The sequence below is a fragment of the Plectropomus leopardus genome, chromosome 5, assembly GCF_008729295.1.
Source record: "Plectropomus leopardus isolate mb chromosome 5, YSFRI_Pleo_2.0, whole genome shotgun sequence".
In the NCBI taxonomy this organism is placed as follows: Eukaryota; Metazoa; Chordata; class Actinopteri; order Perciformes; family Serranidae; genus Plectropomus; species Plectropomus leopardus.
This window is the reverse complement of record NC_056467.1, coordinates 21,467,068-21,488,343: the sequence shown is the minus strand read 5'-3', so window position 1 is coordinate 21,488,343 and position 21,276 is coordinate 21,467,068. Positions and strand designations below refer to the sequence as shown.

Sequence of the window (21,276 nt, the reverse complement as noted above, 5' to 3'; positions counted from 1 at the left end):
CAGATTGATTTGTAATGTGAAACTGCTTTATTCAATGGTTTTACCAGTTTGAATCACTTGGTCCCTTTGTTCTTGGAGAGGAAGATACCTCAGAGGATAATTTGGCACCTGGTAAAAACCTCCTGAACAATAAACACTGAAGGGATTCTAACCAGTGGAATTGTCAGCTGGTTGCAATCTGCAATCCTCTCCACCAGATGCCACTAAATCCCCCTAAATCTTACACACTGCTCCTTTAAATACAAGACAATTACCTACAATGCAGACACAGTGGGCAGACTGTAATAACGTTTATTTCTGAGAGGTTGCACAGTGAACTTCCACAGATATATAGCTCCATGTATTGCCCTGAATCCATCGGTTGATTCTGCATCCCTCTCACCTGTAATGTACTCAGTTCTTCCATGTTGCACCCAGCTGTGCTTGGTTGCCAGAATTGCTAAATTTGCTGCTAATGCCCATCTGTGCTTGTGCCGGGAGATTTGGTTGGATTCTCTTTTGTGCCCGGTTTCAGGAAAACAGACCTCCATTGGTTTTGCCCATCAAATTTAGATCATAATCTCTGTTTTTATAGTATTGTATTGCTCCTAAAGTATGGGGTTTCCCGGATTTGGTGATCCAGGGCATGAAAATGTCAGTGCTCTTTTATTTCACACAGGCTTTCCCCTCCTGAGGGGGAAGCCCTCTATCTATGATGTGTACTGAGTGCAAGATGGACAGATGTGCTGTCTGTGTTTCCTGTAAGGCACACACACACACACACACACACACACACACACACACACAATCCCACATGTCAACCCATTAAATCCTACTTTTAGCCGTGCATTATCATAAATGTTACGTCATCCTTCTTATCCTCACATCCCAGTGGTTGACCCCGTAAACCCATCTGATATGAGATACACATCTGCTGCACTCTCCTCCTGGACTCTTCCTAATCGCTCCCTAAACTACACACATGCTGAATCTGTGCCTCAGTGTAGCATGTTGGCAGCCACACTGACACAGCAGCACATCACCTGACTGACCTGTAAACATCAAAGAGAGGCGGATTGGCGGTGCAGGAAGTGGGCGTGATGACCGGGAGAAAGGTGGAAAGTGTTTTCAGAGAGAAAGCTGTCAGTTTAAGGTGCAGGACAGAGGAGCATGAACGGCAGGAGTTTGGTTTGTCTGCTTGTTCTGTGGAGGCTTTCTGTCTGAAGGGAGCCTGGAGCGACGGTCAAGTCTGATGTGAGCAAAAGTGTTTCTTTTGTCAGAGTTTGCTTTTTTGCTACAGGTGGAGTGTGTTGCTAGGACTGAGCAAGAGGACTCTGACTTGCTTCTTATTTTTTGCAGAGAAAATGGAGGAAATGTGTTTTGGTCCCACTGCATTATCTGCTCATAAAGTACGATCTGCCTTTATTTATGCACCTGCTGAGAAATCGGCTGTGTTAACTGTGGCGACTCTCCTGGCGCGTAACGTCTACCATATTGGTGGCACTGTGGCTGTACCACAGAAATGCAGGCTCACACAAATTGGTAAGTGCGTGTGTGTGTGTGTGTGTGTGTGTGTGTGTCTATAACTCAGTGTGCCTTACAGAAGCATTAAAGATAGCAAACATAAATAAAAATTTTTTTTACATTGTTTCTCACCCTCAACACCTTCATCGATTGTGTCTTGTGTAAAAACATCTCATCCTTATGTTTTTCTTACTGTACAAGTTGTAAATGTGTTTGTGTGTGTGTGGACAAACATATTGCATATTGAACATATCGCCTGCTGGTGCTATTTATAGCAACAGGAAAAGAGCAGGAGCTCATGTTTATGTATCAGAATATCCCCAGGATGATCAAACTGCTTTCTGCAACCATAACTTTGAACCTGTACAGTTGATCGTAATGAGATTATGCTCATTACATGCAAGAGAAGATTTGTCTTGTTTCCGTGTTGATTTCTGTCTTACCATCCGTCATAGCAATAATGATGTGCAAATGTCATTCATTTTCATCCCGTGGACAGTCAGTCAACCAAAAACTGAATCATCTCTTAATTAAACTTTAGCACACAAAACAAACCTTCAGGTCATGAGAGCTAACGGAGCAGTGAGTGAAGAATTACGATGCCTTGCCTCCATTCAGACAGTTTTATTTTGGTTTGATTGCGGCGTTTGTTGTGTTTGATCAACAGTCAGACCGGCTTGGATGGATCGGGTGGTGGGCCTTATGTGACATGAATAGTGCATGAAGGATCAGGCAGATGCTGCTGAATATGAATTTATGTAGTTATGAATAATTTATGATAAATCTTTGGACCATGGTTCATTGGAGTCATCACGCTATGACCAAATCTTAATAGAGATCTCATGCAGAACTGTTCAAGAATTGAAATGCTATCTGTAACTGATGATAAACTCTTAGAAAAGAGGGTTTAGGGATGGCTGACAGGGATCTCTCAACATGTTAAGATAAAAAATGACAGTTAAGATTGAAAAGGATGAATGAAAAGTGCAACGGATGCTGCTGTTTGCTGTCCTGGCCTGACCTTCATTGTATGGTTCTAAGTGAGGACAGGCTTTGTTCATCAGGTTATCACAGAGAAGTCTCTATCACCTTCTCCATTAAAATATGTTTGAATTGCCTGGGCCTCTGTGGCAAGACAAAGCTTTGATCTGCTCTCTCTGCTCTGTGCCGACAGAGATGATGAGTTTTAGCACATGCACACACGCACACTCATGAAGACAAACACAAAGCAGCGAATACGCATGCACAGACTTGCTTCAAAGAAATGAAAGCCAAAAAGCAGAGGCTGGAAAAAGATGCTTTATGTATTTTTTTTATTATACTCCCAAGCTGAAAATTATTTTTTACACTTGGGTGAAGTTGTCTTTTTGAATCAGATACTGTAGCCACAGATAGCAAAGCATAAAGATCGACAACCTGATGCCAGGTGGGGTTTAGAAGGTCCAACAAGATAGATGCTGTAGACAAGGTAATGAGCAGTTTAACAAGGAATGCCCCCAAAAATTAGCAAGGAATTAGTCAAAAATTCACAAGAAAATTACATGAAAATAAGCAAATAAGCTTTAGGTCATTTTCTTCTCACCTGTTACAATTTGTTTCGCATTTGTGGAACGTTTCTTTCCAAGTTGCTTATTGCCTTTTTTCAATGTTTTCAAATTAAATCATCAGCATTTTGTCAGGTTTCAGAGGTTTAAATGGTTGTGAAAGGTGTCGGCTGCACAAGAAAACTGATGTCACTCCAGGTGTTAAAGGGTTAAACTAAACTGTAAATTTAGGTCTTCATGCTCAGCCGGTTTAAGTGAGTAAGTTAATGCTTTTAATGCTTGAGGGAAAATGGGACAAGAGATAGAAGTGAAGATGTGAAGGGCACTGATCCTTTGATTCAGCCATCACTGCTCTTTTGAGAGCCACTACATCAGTTCTCATCTTTGATTACGAGCCAGCTCCCCTCTCCTGGACAGATATTAATCCTGCTACCTCTTCTCCTCGGGTCTCTTACCCTGCAATCTTCAGCCTAACCAGGTTTGAGGTTTGACTCTTTATGGTCCTTATCATTGTTGATGGAGAGTGAAGTGACTGGAGAGTGCCTGCAGAAATGTCAAGGAGTAACAGAGATAGATAGACAACTCGAGGAAATGAGAAATAAAAAAAAAAACACGGAAGATGAATAAACAATTGGGAGTTCTTTGGTTCTACACAAAGAAACAGAAAATGAATTGACTTAAATGTGCGTGTCAGACTTTTATTTCCGGAGAGCTGGCTCATGATGGCTGTTGAGCTGGAAGAATAAAAAAAAGCAGACTTCTGTATTCCCTTTTAGCTTTTTCTTGTGAAATATATCTGGCTTCCTCTCAGAGAAACCTCTTATATATTTATACACCAAGGGAATTGTGGGAGAGTACTCATGTAGTCTGTGGTGATGGCAAACAGCGTTCAGTCACTTTGGGCCTGATTTATGATATCGAAACACTGGAGAGGTGTTGCTGTAAGCTTGTCTAGTCTGAGTCATGGATTTTGTCGCCTGAAACGGCACGAGATTAAAGATCCCCAGGAGAACATGCCCGTTGACAGGAGCACAGATTGCAGATGTGATAAATACTGCAGTAAACCCACATTTGACAGTGACCCCCATTGAATGCTACCATTAATGAAGCTGTGAATTCCAGAAGTGGCCGTGCGACATAAATAATGCAAAATGGCCTACTTTATTGTTTCTGATTAATTCCTTTTCCCGAGTCTCTCTGAGTCTTCAGTGTCCCATTGTTTTCAGCAGCTTTCAATAGTTTTCACAACACTATGTGGCACTTACTCCTACATTATGAGCAGATTTGAGTTTGTATAGATTCCTAAAATGTGATTAATAAAATGATTTATATTCTAAAGAGCAAAATTTAACTTAAATCTCAACGTAGAATAAGATATTTAGAAATAATAAGCATCTGGGGGCAATGGCCCAGATTTTGGAAGATCTGGTGTAGCTGATAAATATCTGCAACAAAATTTCTTCTTCTGTGCATCATTTTGGCAAATCTCTGCATTTGAGTGTGTTTTACGTGAATAGAAATTTTTGCTGCTCACAATCAGTCTGTCTTTTGACTCTGAAAATTAAATCAGCTTCTTACTTGGAGATGGCTAAATTCTGATAGTTTTCACCTAAACCAAAACCTCTTAGGATAAATAAAGAGCAAACTAATAATCAGCAGGAGCTCTTTTGCTGTGCTAATATGCTTCTCTTAGTTTTGAGAACACGGAGTTGAGACTTGTTCAAGTTTTCTTTTGGATCTTACTGTGATCTCAGGAGCTGATTATTTCAGATTACTGCAGTAAGAGAGGAAAGGGCAAAGACAAGATGAAGGCTGTTTCTCAGAAGCTGAATTTAGAAGGAGTATGAGAAAATGGTCAAAATCTTATTTAGATGTTATTTTTAGTTCAATTATGTCTAGGTAAAATAGGCTGGCTAAAGACGAGATCTTATTTTGAATTTTCCTTACCTCTGGGAAGCTAAATTGTCATACAATAGGATTCCAAGATTGTATTTTGGCCAATGCCTCTTTTGGTCTTCATACTGTCTGTTTACTTGCTACTTAAATGTGATTGTCAATGCTTCTTGGACTACAAAATCTTGTCCTGTTGCCTGCAGACTCTGCACTCATATGCAGATACCTGTTTATAGCACTGATCCTTTATCAGACTCATGCAGGTGGATATTACAATTGAAAGCTCCACCGTGAACAGACTTCAAGTATATTTGAGTGCACTCATTGTGTGCTTGTTACGATCCCTGATCAGGCACAGGGGATGAGGGGAGTAACAATGAAATTAAACCAAGAAAAAAAAAGCAAACCAAGTATAAGCAAAATAAGGGGATTTATTAACATAAGTAAAATGTTAGAACAAAAACTGACAACTGAAAACTAATTTCCAGCAATAAAATGGGAAAGCTAGTTAAAAGCCTTAGCTCAGTTTCACCATCTAATCACTACAACACAAGCTGTTGAGCCATCAGGTAAGTACATTTTAAAGCAACACACACTCAGCCTCTCTGCTGATGTCTGGCCAGCCGACACTGTCTTCTCCAGTCCTTTTAACCTGCATGCTCCTGATAAGCAAATGAAACACTGGTGTGTTTAACTACTCTCTGCACAATGAGAAGCACCTGGAGAGGCACACAGGTGAAAACAGAACAGGGACACAAAGCACAATCCTACAGCATGTACAAATGCTGAAAATGCCTCTAATTTGAATGGGAGACTTTAACAGTGTGGTATTAATTATTTTACTTTTGACTGTTGATAGTTTTACCATTTTTTACAAAAAAGTTTGAGTACTTCTTCCACTGCAGATACCACCATTCCCACCTACAGAAAGTGCAAAAAGTGGTGATGTTTGCCAGGGGTCCCTAGATTGCAGCTACTTGTGGTCAGAAACACTGACCAATGAATTGCTGAAAACTGCAAGAAATAACAGTTACCTGGATCCTCTTACAGACTTTTGGTTTACCTGAGTGAAGAGGATTCTGTAGGAATTAAGGCACAAGTTTACTGTTTTATTTACATGGCTGCTTGTCTCTCTCCCAGCATACTCGGCAGATTATGTGACCTGAATTTATGATTCATTTGTCATGCATCCTGGGAGATAACACACAGGACTCAGGGCCATGTGTTTATGCTTGTGTGTGATTTTGTATAATGCTGTCCCTGGAGAGAGCATCTATGACTCAAAGAAGTCAATGTGTTCTCATAAGTGCGCTTAAATATGTGTTTTGGATACATGAGAAGTTTCACTTGACTTGTCTTTGAAGATAATCGCCCACATCCTCTCAGTAAATGAATTTTAATATTTTTGTGTGTATGTGAGTGCTTCTGTGAGTCCTTTAAGGAAAGAAGATTACAAATGGCCTACAACTTTGCTGCAGAGTTTATTTTCTTTATTGATCAAAAATATTGAAAATGTGCCATTACCTAGACACATGGTTTAGGTTTAAGATTGGAGTTATATTACATTTTGGTATGGGTTAATGTTAAAATAAAGTCTAGTATTCGACAAATGCGTTCAGTCCCAAAGTCCAAATTGGTGGTAATTTTTAGTTCTATGCACACAAATCAATTGACATGTTCCCACAAAATATTAACTTGTTTCCACAAGATGATTAAGTTGTTTGCACAAAATAATGAATTTGTGTGCACAAGATAAGAAATTGTTTTTTATAAGACAATAAACTTGTTCGCAAAAGATAATAACTTGTTCTCAGAATATATTTAACTAATTCCCACAAAATAATAACTTGTACGCACAAAATCATTAAAGTTGAAAGCGAGTTTTTCAACTTTTCAATTCTACCGTCATCTAGCATCTTCAAGTAGTTTTATTGTTGACACTACTGTCGCAAAGACTTGCAGGACTGGATACCGTTTTCCGTAGAGCTTAGCAACAATCCATAGATGAGCGATCGACACTGAACATCATCGACACACACAGCACTGAGGAGATAAGAAAAAACCTGTTCAGTTCCAGTAATTTTGTTATAATTTTACATTGTTAGTTTTTATTTGTTTTAAAATGAAAGAAACTGATGGTTTCTGTGACCTAGCGCTTACTTGATTTTGACTGTTGCTATGGACTCCATTTGTCATGGATCAGATACATCTAATTGCTTCGAGAGATAACAGCCAAAATATAGGTTTAAATTGTAGGGTGAGGATTTTATGCAAGGTAGTTGCAAGATTTCAGCTATGTGGCAACGTTTCACCTGACTTTGCCGACATTCATGGCATATATTATATAATAACTGCCTGCATTAATGGGGCTGTTGCAGCTGTACTTTTGCAATGCAGATTTTCCGCAATTAATTTACTTGTTCCTCCCTCTGCCATTTCCACTTCAACTGTGGGCAGCTATGACAACTGCAAAATCCCTAGATCACTGCAAAATTGCTGAGGACAGCTAGTGCTGGACCTGGGAAAACAAACAGCACAGTTCTCTTCATGTTTTTGTTGCGCAATGGTTGATGCACCGCCTCTTGGGCCTTAAATCAATACTTCATTTTTTCTGGGAGATTGTAGCAGCAATGCATAGCGAAAGCTAGGCTTATAGCAAACCAATTCTAAAACAGTTTTTTTTAAAAAAAATGTTTTTCTTAATAATATATAGCCATTACATTGTACAATTAACATTAAATTTAAAAATAAATGTTTGAACAAAAGTTATCACTATAGGGTTTAACATGTTCCCTCAAGGACTTCAGGGGCTCCATACTTCCTGCTGTCTTAAACTGTGCGATGTAGACGATTCCCATCACATTTAGGGATTAAAGTTCAAAGAGGTGCATAATTCCTTTGTACCTCCTTATAGCTCCCTTTTTGGCAGTTTGGGATTGCTCACATTGAGTTTTCGACAACTTTCTTAATCCTTCTTTAGTTGTAAACTGTGTGGCCTGGTTTATGTACCAGATCAGTGAAGTATCTGCAGTCTATTTATAGATTTTTTTAATGTGTATTTGTATTTAATGTTTAAATGTCTTTACCTAAAGAGGACCATCTGTGATTGATACATCATCAGTCATGTCTATTCAGAACAAAAAGAAGCACTGGGAACAAAGAAGCTGTGCACATGTATCGTTTCATCTTTCAGTACAGATTATTATTATTCAGCACCAGTAATGAATTTAAGGGTGTGTGTGTTCTCCTGGAGATTGCCTTGTCGAAGGAAAGTCTGTCCTTGACGAGCATCTGACCATCTGAAGTGTCCTTAAGAAAGCCACTGAACTCTAGCAGCTCCAGAGGCTGCAAAGCTCTTTAGCTGTTACTATATTAGCTAGAGTGGCGTTTGTTTTACAATGTCACGATTGTTCCAGAGCACTTTCTCCATTGTGACTGTTATAAGAAAAATGATGAATGACATTGGCTTATTAGACTTAACCTTAACTATTTGAAAATAAAGAGATGACAAAGTGTCCCTAATATTTTTATACAATGTCTGTTAACTCTTATGTGTTTCTGTCCTTTCATTGCTGTCCGAAATTAGCATCAAACTAAACAAATGTTAAATGGCTCCTGACACACCAACCCGAAGATGAGCTGTAGGTCAATTTTGGGCTGTGGATGAATGTCTGCCCTAGTTTTTGCAGTGTGTTGCACACATTGGACACTAGTTGGCGTTTGTCTGAGTTTTTTTTTTTTTTTTTGGCCGTTTCAGGATGCCTAACTGGGCTCAAAGACGGCAGAGCCCATTGGTGAATCATTTGTTCTTTCAAGATTGTTGTTAATGTGATAACTGGCTATCTAGCATCTTTAATCTGTCTCGAGGGTCTTCCATTTTCCCTTTTTGAATAGCAAATACAGACTTTTTGCAGCCTGCTTGTGTGGAGAGTTATTTCCTCTCAAGCAGGTGCTTAATGTACATGTTAGTTGGCCGTTGGGTCTTTTCTGTGTGTTCAGTGCAACTTTTTGAGTGTGTCTCCTTGGCTATATTCACAATGCAAGCCTTAGTGCTTAAATCAGAAATATTTCTCAGATCCAATTTTGTTCTGAACTTCATGAGTATTTATACGAGAAAATATGATAACATAAGATAAGACTTTATTAATCCCACACTGGGGAAATTCACATGTTAAAGCAGCTCAAGACAGAAAGAATAAAAACAAAATGTTCTTAAATATAAAATCTCTATACACTATATAAATGTTTTACTTTTACAGATACTGTATGTCCATGATTGAAAGCTGCACAGGACAACAGAGCTGTGTCTGATTTAAGACCACATATGAAAGTAGGCTAAATCAGGATTGAAGAGATCAGATTACATGTGATTTGTGCTGTTCACACTACTATGAAAAAGGAGATCTGAGTCACATATGAGCAAAAATCTGTTTTTTGCCAGGTTTACCTTCAGTCTGAATGTAGCCTTTGTGTTTTGAAAATACAAACAGTTAAATATTATTCTGAGTCTGTGGCCACACACCAATACTTCCCAGCCAATGTTGTGAGCTCTGCTAATTAAATGCGAACATTCCTTGGCATGATCTGTTAAAGATTTTGTTATATACTTACTGTAAAGACAAATTATGGCCTGTATGTGTATACTCATAAACATATGGTAGACATGTAGACATATTGCATAAATTGAAAACATGCTAAACTGCATGCATGCATCACCAGCCAAACATGTTCTCCTAAAGAAACACCCCCCCACACACACTCACACACACAGGTTTGCATGCACACACTAATGAGGATGGAAAACCCGCCGTCTCTCTGCCGTCATCCCCGTCTGTACCCCTGCCACCAGCTGTCACAAAATGTAAAAAGTTTGAAGTTTTGTCTTTTATCCTTTCTCGATGCTGGACAGTGCCAGGCAGTCAAGCAATCAAACACAAAGTCAGTTCTCACCATCATTTCAGTCCCTCTGTTCTCCTCATCAGAACGCTCCACCATTATTTTCCTTCCTCTGTTTGTTTCAAGGGTCTTTAATTGAGCCATCGCCTCTAGATGACTGCAAAAAATTGAGTTTTCTCCTCTGTGTATATGATGGGAGTACATACTGTATACTGTAGCACAACAAAGCATCGCGGGAACAGAAGGTGAGCTGTCATCAGCCTGCGCTCGATGTGAAAATGTTAAGCGCCGGGTTTTCAATCAGCACGTGGGTGTGTCAGTGTTGAAGCTGATTGAGCAGAGACGTTAGAATAGCCATGGTGCAATAGCAATGAGTAACACCATGCAATTCAACCTGTGAATTTACCCAAATTACAAACTTTGTTTTTTCACTGACTTCTAGTCGTTTGGAATTAAAATGTACAACTCTTACTTGTTCAGTTAAACAGCAACATTAAATTTAAAAATCGGTAACCTGTTAGTCTCGATAGTCCACAAACCTCTGCTATATTGATTTAACTGTGACTAGTTACTTCTGAATAAATAGTTCCAATGCAAACTGTTCACAGTGAGGTTTTAAGAAAAAATCCAAGCACATTAAAAAAATATCTGCAAAGCAAGGTAACAGTTTTTTTTTTTGTAATTCAGCTGTGGGATCAAAACACATGCGCACACACGCACACACACAGACACGCGCACACACACACACACACACACACACACACACACACACACACACACACACCTCTCCCCTATCTCCACACCCATCCCCTTTTAGTTGCATACATTTGCAACATTTGCCTGCAGTGCTCCATAATGCAGCAGGAAAATAACATGCATTTGCCCCATAGTGCAAACATGAGAAGAGTGTCTTTATTTTGGCTACACATTTATTATAGACTTATTTTAGGAGCTAGGGTTGAACTTTCAAAATTTAAAACAAAAACAAAACAAAACAAAACAAAACAAAACAAAACCCCCTTAACAAAATCCATGCCTTCTGCTTCAACACAACTTTATACCTCTCCCAACTTGTCAAAAACAGACACTTGGCTCTTGGCATCAGACACCAGTTCACTGAGGCACTCTTTAGCTGTGGTGTGAGATGCACCATGCAGGAGCACTTTTTGACACTGAGCAACTGCTGCATTTTAATGCTGTAATCGCAGTTACTGTCCAGTGTGAAACCAAAAGTTCTTTCAGTTATTTTAATAATAATGTAGTGTACTAGTATGTGTAACAATACTTTGCTAGGGATGTATGTTACATGATAAATGTGACGTATATCACAAGACACTACATAACATTAGTAACAAACGTACCTTTTTTTTTTAGCCACAACCATAATGTTTTTTTAAAGCTAACCACATAACTTTTCTTGCTTTTTTTTTTTTTTTACCAGTGTTGTAGATACAATGTGTGTAACAAGTGTAAATAGACACGCCTCCCTCTCAGAAGCCAAAACTGATGCCGGAGGGATACCTATAACCACTGACCAAGCTTTGGTATTTGAAGAGTGGAGAGTGAGAATGTGCTGGCCAAAATATCCCTTGTAATGCTGAGGGGTTAAAACTGCTTTACTACTTTTTAAGCAGCCTTAAACACAGACCTATCCTCCACCTGCCTCAGGATGATGTGTAGATTTCCTCTCAAACAGCCCACAAGAAACTCAGAACAGCGAGAACAGAGAGACACATCAGCTCCGTCTCTCTCTATGAGCTCGGCCTCTTTCTTCCTTCTCTCTGTTGCTTCAGCAGCAGGTCAGTGGGAAACAGAAAAGCAGCCCTGTGTGTCCACACAGTAGCATCTCTGTTGCAGTTTGGACTCTGACTCACATCAGCTGCTGGCTGCTCCGCTAATTGTGTGACGCTGTGACACTTTGCCTTACTTCTTCCTGAGAAAAGACAAGTAAAGCCAGACACCTGCTGCCTTTGTGTCTTAATATATTGCTTCACTGACCCCAGTGTTTGTGTTTGTGTGTTTTTCTTCTTCAGTGGAGCGATGCATGAGCGTGATGCAGTCCGGGACACAGATGGTGAAGGTGAAGGCGGGGTCCAAAGGGCTGGTGAGACTCTTCTTCCTGGATGATCATCGCTCCTGCATTCGCTGGAAGCCCTCACGCAAGAGTGAGAAGGCCAAGAGTGAGTATGCATGAGCACGCACACACATACGTGGTACTGAGTTGAAAAGGTCTAGGTCAAAACGATAGATGTTATGGAGTAGCTTTGCGGGAATTGTAGCATTTTTGAAGCTTGGCCTTTACAGGGGACTAAAAATCTGTTTATCTCAGTGTTTGCTGCTTTGATTTTGACCATTGTTTCTAACCCCAACTTTATGGAAGTGCAGTTTTACTTAACTGGAGTATTTGTATTAAAAGGTTTAAGGGAGCAGGAAATATGAGCAGTCAGCAACAAAACACCAACATAGACAAACTTATTTGTTAGAGAAGGTGAATGATAGAAATTTTTTACCAACCTGTCCACTGAAAGCATCTATTACACTTTACAGACAGACTGCTGTATCCATCTTTGACTGAACTTAACTGTAAAATGTTAAGTTAAAATATTGGATTTGTCATGTCTCTGCTCTGGATGGGGGGAATTATGTTTTTCAATGCAATTCAATTCAATTTTATTTATAAAATCTATTATCACAAATCACAGTTTGCCTCAGAGGGCTTTATAGAATACGACATCCTTCTGTCCTTAGATCCTCATATCAACTAAGGAACTGTGCTGATTGTTGTCTGTGCTGCCAGGTTGAAGATATGTGTGAAGCATCCATGGTTTAGACAATACTTCCATATTTGAAGTATTGTCTCCTGTCATGGCTACATGGAAGCATATATCTGTTAATTAATTGATTGCAGTGCTTGTTATCTTCTTTTGTGTTCTTGGTTTAATAAAAAAAAAAAACTCTAAAGTTACTTGAAGCGTGAGACACAGTGTGTTATAAAGATTTAACCAAAATCACAATCTTTTCCTAAACTTAACTTAAACGTATACTATGCAGGTTACTGCTTGTGAAAACAAATTTGGCCCCCCCACCCTGGCTATACCAGAAGCGTACATATACTGCTCGCCATTACTGTAGGAGTGTTGCATTTATTGTAATGGAAAAGTCAACTAGTTAATTAAGCTAACTGCTGGCACCACGATATCCAAGAGAAAATGACCAACTCAGCATAGCTTTCCATCCTCTCCTTCAGTGCGTGCCAATGAAAGTGAAACCGAGATTAATTCTCGTTGTGAAACAAGCTTTGTTCTCTTGGCGTTTTGCCTCATTGTACTTGTGCTGTTTTTGTGCTGCGTCCACAATTTGGTAGCTTTCTTTTACTCTTGGATGTGTGCTTCTTACGGTCTGGCGCCCGCCTTTTTGTAATGTCCCACCCTCACCTGCATGCTATTAAGAGCTCATCTAGACACGTACAGAGTGCAGCAAAATAAGAAGGAAAAAATACAGGCAGTGACAGACACAACACAGACATTGTTTCAGAAAAATCCTGTGCCACAGACAGAATACAGGATGTGAAATCCTGTACTTTGTGCACTATCGTCTGCCCATTTGTTGCCCTGTTGAACTTTGTTTTTTTGTGAACCGGAATGATTCGTTAAAGTTGCATAACGGTAGCAATAATAGCCTACTACACTATTTTTGTAGGAAGTGTTACAAAGTGCTCTGCAGATTGCCTCTGTTAATGCTTTCCTGCTTTTCCCAGAATGTCTGTTGAAGGAGCCACACCGACTCTGAGGGGATTATCATCGTATCTTTTCTAGCCCCCTCATGGCATCACTGTCACTTGGCTTTATGTTTCAACCTACATCTGTCTAAGGACCTGGCCCCACATGTAAATGCCAATGTATGTGTGTAGGCTGTCAGCATTAGCGAAGCCTCTGTATTGACATGATTAAGAGAAAAAAAAAATAGCTGCCCCGTTCTTTCTTCATGTGTGTACGCTTTGTGTGTGTGTGTGTGTGTGTGTGTGTGTGTGTGTGTGTGTGTGTGTGCATGCGTGCGTGTGTTCGCTATCTGTCTGAGCGGGATCAAAATCAGGCTGCCATATTGTTACTTTCAGTCATCGCAGAATTTCAGAGATGAGATTATGTAACGGGATGAGAGTGTAATGGGAAAGTGGACATGGATAATTTTGGAGTGGATTATAATAGTGGTATTTTGGGCTGGATAAGAAGGCAATTAATTAAACACAATTGTTTTACCATTAATTATTTAATCACTTAATCAAACATAATTGTGTTCCCCCCTAAAACATTAACGTTCATTATTCTAAGGAAAACACATTAGTGTGTTGATTAGAGTCATTAATAAATTGATTAATTGAACAAGACACCTTTAGCAGCATGTTAAAGGTTCACATCTGTGAGGGGAGAAAACAAGCGAGGTGAAGTGATAGTTGTGTAAATATGTAAAACAGGACGCAGTTAACTGCAGGCTGTTTCTCTTTCCTAACAAAGACACATAATCAAAAATAGCTGAGTTCATACTTCAATCTCATTAGAGCGTGATGCACTCTAAAGCTTACAGGAACTGCTTTCTCTGTAATTTTTTCTTTCTTTTTTTAACCACACACGATAGAGAAAAGCAGAGCAAGTTAGAACTCACTTAGTTTTGGTCATGGTTATTTTCAAAAAGTTCTTGCTGTACTCCATTTCAAACTTGTCTAATTATTCTGCCTACTCCATTTCCCTGGATCTGAGTGTTTGAACCAGGCCCAAGCTGACAATTCTGATTCTGACAAGTCTGATTTCAGGCAACTTGCTCCATCCCTGTGTTGTTAGAATGTATTGGGAATTGGGAAGGAGACTGAATCACAATGGCCCTTTTTACACAGAGATTGTGCTATAGGGCTGCTACTAAGTCTCTTCTTTATTCCTTCTCTGCGTGTTTACAGAGAACCAAACAATGGCGGCATCATCCTGCTCCAGTGTGTGATTTTGAATAGCATCTGCTTTTGTGGAACCAAAAGAGGCGTGACAGTTAAACACAACAGCCTCGGCCTCTAGTGTGACATATTTCACATGTGTTGGCAGCACTTTCTAAACAATAACAGTGGCACAACATGTCAATCACAGTCATTTACCTTCTCTGTGATATGGTGGCTGAGCTCATCTCTGCTCTAAAGTGAAGGAGCTCTTGAACCTCATTGTTCTCTTCTATTTGCAGACGTCTGCTGTTTTTCTTCTTTGTATTAGCTTGTAATTGCAGCTGCTTTTTAAATTTCACACACGCACATATAACGCACTGGCAAAACTACATACCCATGCCAGACATGGTCATGTCTTTCTGGCTTTTTGTTTTACATTGACCTCATTTCTGCACTGTTACTACCTCCGTTTCTGGCTCAGAGACAAAACCACTTTGTTCCCGTTTTCCCAATTGGATGTTATATACAGAACAGTGAGGCGGCCTTACAGCAAAATATTACTGCCTTGAATAGGCTGTGTAAATGTGGCTGTTTATTTAGAATAACTCTTGGGCAAAAATATATTTTCATTAGTTTCACTGCTTTACTTTGCTGTCAGACAGCCCTGACAATAGGGAGCTGAGAATGTTATTTTAAAGCCACCAGTCTCCATTGACAAAAACACTAATTATCGAGCTTTGACGTTCCAAATTCAGAGTGAGAACGGGTTGGATACCCAAGTCATATTAAGGAGCATGAGTGTGCTTATTGGTGGGTGGGTGTGAAGGTGGGTGGATCACACAAACAACTGACTTTCGTGCGGGAGCTTGGAGTTTGCATCCCGTGTGTGTGTGCATGGGTGTGTGTGTGTTCTTACACTACATGTGCCTTTTTTGCCTAAACCTAACCAACCTTGACTTTGGTGCCTAATCCCAACCATCATGACGGGCCACGCTGTGGTGTGAACATAGGGACCGTGCTGCTTCATCCCACCACACATTTGTTGACATCATGGTAACGGGCTGTTTAATCCCACCATGACATCATCCCAATGCACATGCATTTGTTGACATCACCATAGCGGCAACACAGCACGTCATAGCTTGACATGGCAAGGATATCTAAAACATCACAAGCTGACGTGGATGGTCACTGACCGACCGTCACCATGTGACTAGTTCGGAGTGAGAATGTGTTGCAATAGACCATCCTTATACTTTAAGTGTCAATATAATGTTAACTAGAGACAGAGATCATGAATGAGTCTTTTTATCTAATAATCAAAGTGATCTGTTTTTTTTCTCAGTCACCATAGATTCGCTGTACAAAGTAACGGAGGGCGGTCAATCGGACATCTTCCATCGACATGCAGAGGGCAGCTTCGACCCAGCCTGCTGCTTCACAGTGTACCATGGAAACCACATGGAGTCCCTCGATCTGGTGACTTCAAATGCAGAAGAAGCCAGAACCTGGATAACTGGCCTCCGCTACCTGATGGCCGGGATCAGCGATGAGGACTCGCTGGCTAAACGGCAGCGCACACATGACCAATATCCTTTGAAAAATGGATAACAGTTTAGAAACACACACTCTCAAACCAAATATGCAGCACCACTAGAGGCCGAGTGATATTTTATTGATATATTTGTTTTCATCCACCTCTAGCCCAGTATTCTTAAATACTGGCTCTAAAAATAATGTTATATTGAGTTGAAATATTTGAAATTATGCTGATAGAGTTGATTATAAATTCCTTATTTTCCTTAATGTGTGTGTTTGTGACGTGGCTGAAGCAGACATTTGAGGAGGCCGATAAGAATGGAGATGGTCTCCTTAACATCGAAGAGATCTACCAACTTCTCCACAAGCTGAATGTCAATCTGCCGCGCAGGAAGGTCAAACAAATGTTTCAGGTCAGAATATAAACCGATTTTGGTGATTTGATATTAAATTCTGGCTAGTACAGCCAAGTGGCAACCTCTGGGGCTGAAAAATGAAACCAATGTGAAAGTGCCAAAAACTGCAGTTCCTCGAATGGCCACTTGAGGCTGGCTCCAGAAGCAAGTCAATCCCCCTTTAAGTCCCATGCTAAAACGCCCAACTTTACCGCAGAAATAAACATGTCTGCAGCCTGTTACAAACAATGGTTTTGTTCTGTGTTGCTAATTTGGTCATTCATGACAACTGTACAGCTACATTTTTATATTTGTTTACATTTTATTAAGGCATAATGTTATATTTGAAATAAAATAAATATAGTCACTTCTGGCACAAAACATGCCATAGTCAAGGATTCAAAACAGAAGTCCACAAACCAGTGGGTGACGTTGTGGTAGCTACATCCATTATTTTATACAGTCAAATGTAACAGCTCCTACAGTCTTAAGTTAATGGTATGGTATTCTAATTAACAGGATAAAAAAATCATTAAAACACTCACTATTTTACATCTTGCATGTACAATAAATTATTCTTACATTCTTTTTTGAGGCATCGCCACATCAGTGAGAAATTAATTACCAAGCTATTCACATACATATCAAGCCCTCTTATTAAATAAAAATGAGCTTTGCTTTCATTTAAACACATTAAATTCCTTGTGCATAAATATTTGAGGTGACTGACGTCAAATTACTGTTGCATTTTTTATTTTTATGTGCATTCGAGTGACTCCGAAATGTATCAGAAATATTTCATATGTTCATAGGCGAGAGAGACACTTTAAGAAGAAAAAGATGAAGATGTTTTTGGGGAAAGATGCTTCAATTTTTAAAACAGAAGTCACACTGAGTAATGTCAGAAATCCACATACTGGCTTTTCTAATGTGGGCGCAGCAACACTTTTTCACTTTCTTCTTTTATCCACTGACAGCAAACACAAATTTTCTTTTGCTCTAGTGGGTGTGATTGACTTTGAACAGCCAACTTAATTGGATAGTTAATTGTGAGATTAGAGAGCATTTGTTTTGATCTTTCATTTGCACCTGGGTGAGTTGGCCAGTTTCGAGGGGGAGTGAGACAACTTCTGGTTATCTATCACAACTGACCTCCTTCAAAAGCTTCAAAAGGTGTTCAGTAAGCTGTCTCAGGAATGAAGACTCAACTGCAGACTCTCAAGGCAGATGTTTAGGGGCTAAACAGATAAAAAATATAGTCAATATCTGCATGAAGCCAGATAGGCATCCAGCACTCACACAAGGGATCGAGGACTGCAAGGCAGGCAGAGCAGAAACAGGCTACAAAGTCGAGTCAACAAGGCAATAAAGACAATCTTTGGAGAAGGGGAAATGCTGGAAAGTATGCTGGCCCTGACAACTAATGGAGATCAGAGAGGTGACTGGTCAGGTGGTATGTTTGGGTTGGTAGGTGAGAAAATGCATCATTTGAAACAGCAGGTGTGGTTAGTTCTGTATTACAATGACTTTATTTATATACACCAAATATTCAGTTTTTTGCCTAATTTGAAAAAGGCTGTATTCCTTCAAGGGCTGGGCAGTATATCATATTGATGTCATGGTATGAGACTAGATGTCCTCTTGGATTTTGGATGTTGTAACGTAACTGTTGTCTTTTCTTGGTTTTAAAGGCTGCATGACAGTGAAGTGATATAATTTTCTGAACTTAGACTGTTCTAGCTGTCATAATTTTTACATTACTGATGATTAATTATTAAAAAATCTCTATATTAGTATTTTGTGAAAGCACCAATAGTCCACCCTACTATATCGTCCCAGTATCAGCATCGAGGTATGTGGTCATGAGATATTTGATTTATGTGATGTTCCACTGATATTCCTGTTTTCATACAGTTGTGCATACTCCACAACTTTTTCAAAGTTTTCCACTCATGGCATATCCCACATGTCTTAATCAGAAAAAGGACTTTTGGAGGAAGTACCTTTTTCTGAAAATCCAAAGGAAATATGCCGTTTACATAACCTGAATTAAATTCTGAACATCATCATATTTGGAGTACTAGTGAGGATGACAAGGGACATTATAGTCAGATGACAATGAATCAGATGAAACCATGACAAGTGTCACAAACTGGCTTATTGAATGTGACAAAGAGGGAGTCCACACAAGAGATTTAGTAAAAACAAGTATATTTTATTAAACTAAGACATAAACGGACCAACCAAACCAACCAAGCCAAAACCAACAATGCAGGGTAGATGTCTGCTGAAGGAAGGGAGAGATAGAGTCAGCACCTGGGCCCTCTCATGTCAGCCAGCCGGCTATGACAGCCTCCAAGACAGTGGCAGGGGCGTTACACAAGGAGGGGGTTCCAGGGGCCCCTGGGTTTCTCAAGGGGCCCCCAAAACCGCAGACACTTTGATTAACTTGAATTTTGTTTGAATTTTAGGAGTGAACTTATGTCAACATGTTTATTTATATGTAATGAGGAAACATTTGTAAATGTTTGAAATTGGAAAATTTCACTCATGATACAAAATGGGTATTGTGAAAACCTCCTGACTACAGTAAAGCTAAATTTCAGTTCGGTGACTTGTAATTGAAAAAGCCTTGCAGTATGTTTATTGCTTTTGAAAAAAAACTATCCAAAATATCCCCTGAAAGCCATCTCTTTTCCATCACCAGCACTTTAGATTTGTGGACTTCGAAGTGTTTTTATCTTTTCATAATGGGCTAAACTCTTAATTTTGCTCCAAAAGTCAATTCTCTCTTTGGGTTTAGATTAGATGGAAAATTTCATAAATTTTTCTCTTTCCACTTAAGCATTGGCAGATGACAGCGTGGCAAACCGGAACAGCTTGTGCTTGAGCTTAAAATACCCTGAATCTGTTTGTTTTCTGTCCATGCATTGCTGATAAAGTCCTTTACAGTGATTTATCCTGCTGGCTGTGTGTAGATTCTCTCTGTGATCAAGTCCCCAATGCACACAACGAGCTCATTATGGTAGTGTGATGGAGGCGGTATTATTAGATTTGGTGTGGAGTCAATGGGCCCCCATGAGATCCAGGTAATACGAGACAGCGGATCCCAGCAAGCGGGCAGAGTGAGGTGGCTGGAGAGAATAAGCAGCAGGCCGTGCCGTGTCCTCAGGCAACATGTAGTATATTGGTTGCAGAGGTAATGTGTTTGTATCATACAGACTGGTACATTGTGCACACTTGCCAGTGTGTTTTTTTGTTTGTATCAGTATGAAAGAGAGAAATATGGCAAGAGATAGAGAAAACAGATGAGACAGTTTGCACCTGCACATGTGCACAGCAGTTACCCTTTATAGCTGACAAGTCTTCACATCTTCTAATTTTAGACATTGATATATATATATTGGCAGGGATGGTATTGATGGTAATTATTGGTTTTATTACAGCGTGATATTCAGAGTGAATTGCCATTACGCCATTTTATTTATTATCAGTATCAGCACTGTGTTCATGTTAGCTGATGTTAAGATGAAAGGTCATTGGGCCTCATTCCACCAATATCTTAATTTCTTTCTTAAATTTGTTCTTAAGAAAGGTCTGAAGAAAAGTCTACTTCAGATTCAAGACAGGTTTTTACACAGCAGAATTGTTTGCATCTGTGTTCTTATAATTATGTATCTCTTTTTCAACATAAGTTGAAATTGTGTGCTAGTTGATTGAATGTGAACTCCAAATGAGCTGTAATGTTTAGTTGCATCAATGGTGGATAGAAAATAATGCAAAAAAGACACTTGATGCTAAAAATATGCATTAATCAATCACTTACCCAACAAGCTGCAAACTGTATGCATTAAAATAGCACAATTGTCAACACTGAGGACAGAGAAGAGTCCAGCAGTGCTCTCCAAGGTGAGCATGTGTGTTTGAAAGAGAGACAGAGAGAGAGGGGAGAAAACGTGGAAGGTTGACTATTTCATGTAATGTTTCTGTAAGATATAAATAGCTTACTTTGAATGTTTTTTGACACTTTTTGTCTCACCTTTCCAAACTGAACGTGATATTTGATACCATGATCAGTCACTAATACTCAGACGATATGGGTCCTATTCACATAACTGACGTGAATTATATTGTTGGTGTAGTGTTTGTCTTAAAAGACCACAATGCTTTATGTAAAATAATTAAAATGATTATAGAAAATTTTATAAATGAAAAGTATTATCATTTAAATGATTACGCAGTTGTAGAACTGAAGAAAACACAAAAACACAATATCTTTCACAGACATGTCAGCACTGAAATGTGTGTAAGCATGCTCTCGAATTTAAATATACAGAATCTATTTTAACCGAAGAACAAATCCTCAATAAGAAACAATTGGTGAAAACTGCATAAACGGGTTTTATGAAGACATTTCTTCTTAATAAGAATGGTCAGTGAATGAGGCCTATTGTTATTGTTTTGGCCCAACCAGTCAGTGGTAAGTGACATATCCATCCGGCCATCATTTACAGACAAAGAAGCTGTGGTTGTTAGGAGCAGACACTTATAAAAATAAAATTTGATGGAAGAATTGTTATATTGT

General features: G+C 39.3%; 1 protein-coding gene across 1 annotated transcript in view; it reads left to right on the top strand.

Moving 5' to 3' along the window:
• The first annotated feature begins 1,343 nt into the window (after positions 1 to 1,343).
• Positions 1,344 to 21,276, top strand: part of plch1 (phospholipase C, eta 1) — a 57,248-nt gene continuing 37,315 nt past the window's right edge. Inside the window, exons 1-4 of the mRNA XM_042486969.1 lie at positions 1,344 to 1,521; positions 11,870 to 12,016; positions 16,103 to 16,346; positions 16,580 to 16,709. Coding sequence (XP_042342903.1) covers positions 1,344 to 1,521; positions 11,870 to 12,016; positions 16,103 to 16,346; positions 16,580 to 16,709 — 699 coding nt within the window. The remainder of the gene's footprint in view (positions 1,522 to 11,869; positions 12,017 to 16,102; positions 16,347 to 16,579; positions 16,710 to 21,276) is intronic.